Source organism: Mastomys coucha, unplaced genomic scaffold (genome assembly GCF_008632895.1).
Source record: "Mastomys coucha isolate ucsf_1 unplaced genomic scaffold, UCSF_Mcou_1 pScaffold22, whole genome shotgun sequence".
Classification (NCBI taxonomy): Eukaryota; Metazoa; Chordata; class Mammalia; order Rodentia; family Muridae; genus Mastomys; species Mastomys coucha.
In genome coordinates this window covers 100,971,738-100,978,180 of record NW_022196905.1, presented here as the reverse complement: position 1 = coordinate 100,978,180, position 6,443 = coordinate 100,971,738, and the positions used below count along the sequence as shown (strand labels likewise).

The following is a 6,443-nucleotide window of genomic DNA, read 5'->3' as shown; positions in this document are numbered from 1 at the left end:
TTCATTTATTTTACTTTATATAAGTACACCATTGCTCTCTTCAGACATACCAGAAGAGGGCATCAGGTCCCATTACAGATGGTTGTGAGCCACAATGTGGCTGCTGGAAATTGAACCCAGGACCTCTGGAAGAGCCTTAGTGCTCTTAACCGCTGAGCCATTTCTCCAGCCCTGTTTTCTTTTTAGTATCAGCAGAATACGCTTATTAGTAAATATTTTTTTTAAATCTTATGTAGAATTTTATATGAGGGACCTTTGGGATTATTTATAGAAGTTTGCAGTAATTACAAGGAAGTATCTAAAGTCATAATATATAAACTCTCAGCACATTAACATGTCATGGCCCAATATTTCTTGATTTTCCACTTGTGAGCAAAAGTTTAACATTTACTGAACAATTAATGTATGCAAGGAGGAGGAACAAGATAAGAGAAACCTGGTTCTTTGGAGTTTTGGGGTTCATAGGCAGGCTTTGTTTGGATTTGAAGGGTTTTGGTAGGTTGTGGTTGGCTGCTTGGTTGGTTGCTCTGGATTTTGAGAAAAGGTTTCACTATGGATCCCATGGCCATTAAATTCAATATTTAGCCCAGGCCAGCCTCAGATCTTCACAGGAGTCCTTCTCCTCAGTCCCCCAAGGACTAATATTACAGCATGAACCATCACACCCTACAGGTAATTTGAATAAATCAAGATTACATATTATTAGAGTATAATCATTTCTTAGTTTTCAGGGAATAGAGTTGTTGGAGAAAATAAAAATAAATGTGAAAATGAGAAAAGAATGGGAGGAATGAGGCAGTTTTAGAAAAGGGAAGAACTGAGTAGACATTGTGATTTTAGGATGTATAGTTTGAGTGTTCAGAGGTGTACTATAAGTATTGAGTTTTTATTAGCTTTGAAGACTGTAAGGTCTTGAGGTAGGAGTAGCAAAGGAAGGAAATAGACCACATAAGTAGGCAACAGAGAAGGCACCATAAATGTATTTTATGATAAATACCTTTTCTCTTATTTTTTGAAAGGATTTATAAGATTTAATCAGATAGGTAGGTAGACTATGAAAGGCATATTTAAAGGAAGCAAAAATAGACACAGGGAAACCAGCTATGGGTTTAGTGAAAGAGTCCAGGTAAAAAAAAAAGAAATTTTATTAATCAGAACTTTCCCTGTAAGCAAGCATGGTGCCATATACTTACAATTCTAAATATTCAGGAGGCTAAGGGAGGAAGATGACAAGGTAAGGCTAGCCTGGGCTATGTAATGAGACCCTGTCTCAAGAAGTAAGTTGGAGCACAATGCAGGATGTCAACCTCTGGCCTCCACGTGCACATCTTTTAAATAGGGATGTATGTCTTTAATCCCAGCACTCGGAAGGAAGCAGAGGCTGGCCAAGCCTAGTTTACATAGAGAGTTCCAAGACAGCCAGGGCCAGATAGAGAGACCCTGTGTCCAATAAATACATAAATAGATAAAATCTTTTAAAAATCTTTACATCATATGGTTTATTTTATAGAACTTTCTATTTTCATAGTTTGTAATTTTTTTTTCTTCTATAGGTTTTAGATGGAGGAGAATTAGATATTGATTTCCATCTTGCCTCTCCAGAGGGCAGAACCTTAGTTTTTGAACAAAGAAAATCAGATGGTGTTCATACGTAAGTTAATTAAGACACTGGGTGAGGGGGGTGGGAGGGTGAGGACAGACTGGCTTGGAACTATGATAGGCATATGCCGCCATACCTAATCTCCCTTGAGTTGAAGGCAGACATGGTGCTGGAGAAGCAGCTGAGACTTCTACATTTGGATCAGCAGGAAGAGAGAGACACTGGGCCTGGCTTGAACATTTGAAAGCTCAAAGACTACCCCCATTGGCACACTTCCTCCAACAAGGACACACCTCTTAATAACACCTCTCCCTATGAACATTTGAGGGTCATTTTTACTCAAATCAGTACAGTTACTATGTTCTATTTTATCGTAGGCACATACATGATGAGCAGAGAATATTGTGGTAGGAACATTTAGAGGAGCAAAGTGTCTCACTTCATGGCAAATGGAGCAGAAAAAAATAGCTAGAGAAGGGGTCAAGTTCAAGGACACACACTACTGCCACTCTTCAATCTGTTTTTTCCATGAAAGCCCTACCTCCATACAACACTTAATGATCCAGTCACCTCTAAACATTTTTATGGGGCTAAGCCATAGGAGAAATTTTCATATCCAAATAAAAAGAGGAGCTTGAAAAAAATACAGGCAAACTCTGACTCTGAGCAGTATCATAGAAAAACCTATTAATTTGAAAATCCGAAAACCGCCAGGCAGAGACAGGTAGATTTCTGAGTTCGAGGCCAGCCTAGTGTACAGAGTGAGTTCCAGAACAACGAGGGCTATACAGAGAAACCCTGTCTCGAAAAAACAAACAAACAAAAAAACGAAAAAAAGAAAATCATAAAAGCTTTGGTCTGGAGATGAAGCTCAGTGGTAGAGTGCTTGCTTAGTGTATTCCAGGCCTAGATTTAATACCCAGTACCAAAAGGAAGGCAGGCCAACCAAGCCTCATCCTGGCCTACAAGAAGCTATGCCATCCTCTTAGTCTATTTGTTCTTCATTTTACTTAGAAATAATCAGTTACACCAACTTCAAATGTAATAAGGATCAAAAGCGGTACAATATATGAAAATAGTGGCAAAATTATGGATGAGTGTAATGAGTGTTGAATAATTTGTGATGTAAAACTACTCACAATGCTCAAAGAAAAAAATAAACTAGAAATAAAGTGAAATTAACATAAAACATGATTATCACAGGTTGTACTTGAGTTACAGAAAATAATATAAACCTCTTGAGACTTAATTGTTGTATCAGTATATTAGAAATGAAAAAACTTGCTGGGCAGTGATGGCGCATGCCTTTAATCCCAGCACTTGGGAGACAGAGGCAGGCGGATTTCTGCGTTCAATGCCAGCCTGGTCTACAGAGTGAGTTACAGGAAAGCTAGGGCTACACAGAGAAACCCTGTTTTGAAAAACAAAAAAAATAAATAAAAATAAAAAGTAAAAAAATAAAAATAAGGAAATGAAAAATTTTAAGAATCCTTATTAACTCTCACACAAATAATCATAAGCAAAACTAAAATGCAGCTTGACTTTTGTACTTTTCTAGTGTTAACTTAAAGGAGTGGGAGATGAATCAGATCAATAGTTGTCCTTGACAATAATCATAAAACTGAGTTTGTAAGAAAATGCAGAGAGTAGTTATTAGGTCCAAAGTGCCCAGCAAAAGTCCTAAGCTGACAGTGTCATGGGCTGAAGTCTAGGCTAAGCTCAGGCTGGACTCTGACTTGGTAAACAGGACTGCTACTTAAGTATCAACATTCCTTACAAAAGTGGATTTCTTTTTGTCAAGAAAAGCCATTACTTCCCTATCTGCACCCCTACCCCCAACGACAGCCAACTCCTCTCTGAAAGAGCATCTAGTTCCCTTTTAACTCAAATGAGCCTCCAGGAGAGGAAATCTCCACACTAGTCCCAAGGCTGTTCCCGCCAACTCTCCTACCTCCCACTGCAACATACCCCTTATAACTGGCAAGGCTCCTGCCATTCCCATTCTCTCTGCCCCCTCCCACTCTCACAAGAGAACCTTGGCAGTTTGAGTAGACTTTACTTTTCCACCCATGGAATGGTCGGGTTCAGTAGCTTCGGTGCAGCCTCCCTTAAAGTAGTGATTAGAAAGGCACAACAGTAAAACCTGAACACTATAAAGGAATATTGCTGGTCAAATGATCCATCACTGAGCTACATCCCCTTAGCAGTTTTGGGACTTTGTTTGTTTTTTTGGGTTTGTGTGTGTGTGTGTGTGTGTGTGTGTGAGAGAGAGAGAGAGAGAGAGAGAGAGAGAGAGAGAGGGAGGGAGGGAAGGAGAGAGAGAGAGAGAGCAGATCTCTCTATGTATCCCTGGCTGTCCTAGAGCTCACCGTGTTGACCATGCTAATCTCTACTCACTCACCTCCGTCCGCCTCACAGGTTCTGGGTCTAAAGGTGTGCACCACCATGTCCAACTTTTTTAGGCCTTTTTAAATTGCAGTTAAGCATTCAACATTATATTATATTATGACTCTTGCCCCAAAATTAACAAGTGCCAAATAGATCGGAGTTTCACTGAAGAACCTGCCTTTGTTAAGCATAACTATATCATGCTGAATGGCAACCAAAAAGAAATAATAGACAAAATTTGCTGAGATATAAGGAAGTGAAAGTTAATGTCCAATTTAAGAAAGATGATGAATTAAAGATATTAGAAGGATGTGAAATAACTAATGGTGAACAACAACAAAAAGAGCAGTTCTGACTTCCTACTCCCCCTTCTTAGATCCTCTAATCCCAATTGCAGTCTCTCTTGAGAAATTGAACATTGAATGGCAGACAGTGTAAATATATCCAGAAAGGTATATCTAAGTGAGAAACTTTCTAGACATAACTAAGCTCTTATTAGAAGTCTTACTAAAGAAAATTATATTTTATGTGGAATAAGATTCATTTAGGTAATAATACATGTTAGGTTCTTTGTAATTTACAGTTTCTCTCTGGCTCAATAAAAAGGACTATATATAAAACTTTTCCTTGAGTCTGCTCTAGATTTTTTAATTCAGTAGGCATACCAGCATGTCTGCTCTGGTTTTAGATGACTTTGTTAAAGTGTTCTCCAGTCTCTTGTAGAGTGGTTAACTGAAGAGTAGGTAGTACTTTGTCATTCTTTCAAGAACTGGTGTTTGTTTTGTTTGGGGGCAACTGTAGTAAATGTCATTAGCATTTAGCATGTAGGATGTTTTCCTTTGTAGAGTTTTTCTCTACCAAAAGGGACAGGATGCAAAGCTTCTTAGACAATCACTTACCAGCTTGTGCTGGTTTGCCTTTAATCCCAGCACGTGGGAAGCAGATACACAGGGATCTCTATAAGGTGAAGTCCAGCCGGGTCTACAGAATGAGTTCTAGGACAGCCAGTGCTGCACAGAGGAAATGTTTCGAAAACAACAGCAAAAAGGAAAAGAAATCACTTCACTAAATTAACTTTGGCCACATCAACTATTGTGAAGATGATAGGGATTGGGGGCAGGGGAACACCTTTAATCTCATTACTTAAGAGCCAAAGGCAGGTTGATCACTGTTCAAGGCTAGCTTGGTCTACATTGCAAGTTCCAAGCCACTCAGTGCTAGACATACTGTGTAGTAGACTGGCCTCAAAGTCACAGCAATCCTCCTACCTTAGACTCCTGAATTCTAGAGTTATACACACAAGACATAGTGGCCAGCAAGACCAAGATCAATTTGATGTAAATGGCAGTTTTTCAGTACATATAATCCCACAGAGAGTAAAATAACTTATCTTTGTAAACTATTTTTTTAAAGATTTATTTACTTATTTTATGTATGACTATACTGTAGTTGTACAGATGGTTGTGAGCCACCATGTGGTTGCTGGGATTTGAACTCAGGAGCTCTGGAAGAGCAGTTCTTCCGAAGGTCCTGAGTTCAAATCCCAGCAACCACATGGTGGCTCACAACCACCCATAATGAAATCTGATGCCCTCTTCTGGAGCTTCTGAAGACAGCTACATTGTACTTATATGTAATCTATGGGCCAGAGCGAGCAGGAGCAATCGGGGTTGATAGAAGTGAGCTGAGGTCCTAAAATTCAATTCCCAACAACCACATAAAGGCTCACAACCATCTGTACAGCTACAGTGTACTCACATACATAAAATAAATAAATAAATCTTTTAAAAAAATACATTTAATGTATGGAAAACCTGATAGAAAGCCCTTTCACTGATTTACAAAAACAAACAAAAATATATTCAACCTGTAAGATCACAATCAGAAAAAGATGTCAGATCACTTAAAACTAGTTAGAAATGGGTGCTGGGAACCGAATTCTAGTCCTCTCCAAGAGTACCAAGTTCTCTTAACCATTGAACCATCTCTCCAGTTTTAACAATCACTGCTTTTGAAAATTAAACAAGCTATCGGTCTGTCTGGGCCACTGCCCTGAGCAGATCTTGAGTGCAAACTCCACAGCAAGTCCCACGTCAGCTAGAGGAAGCTCCACTCCCAGGAGCTCTAACATACCCAGGATCAGAGGTGAGGAGGACACAGCATCAGTCCCAACAAGGGGAGTAACTGGGACCAGGGACCCAGACATGCAAGAACTCCGCTACTCCAGTGGCACGGGTTCCTTCCACTCTGTCTGGGCCAGTGCCCTGAGCAGACCTTGGGCACAAACTCTACAGTGAGTCCCATAATACCCAGAGGAAGCTTTACTCCCAGGTGCTCTAACAGGCATAGGATCACAGAGACAGCTGGACTCTGAGGAGTTCTGGCATAACCAGGATCACAGAAAGGACAGGCTCCAGTCAGATCTAGCAAGGGCAGGTAGCACTAGAGATAACCA

General features: G+C 39.8%; 1 protein-coding gene across 1 annotated transcript in view; it reads left to right on the top strand.

Moving 5' to 3' along the window:
• Window positions 1-6,443, top strand: part of Tmed5 (transmembrane p24 trafficking protein 5) — a 12,612-nt gene that overhangs the window by 1,292 nt on the left and 4,877 nt on the right. Inside the window, exon 2 of the mRNA XM_031337234.1 lies at window positions 1,554-1,651. Within this exon, the coding sequence (XP_031193094.1) occupies window positions 1,554-1,651 (98 nt within the window). The remainder of the gene's footprint in view (window positions 1-1,553; window positions 1,652-6,443) is intronic.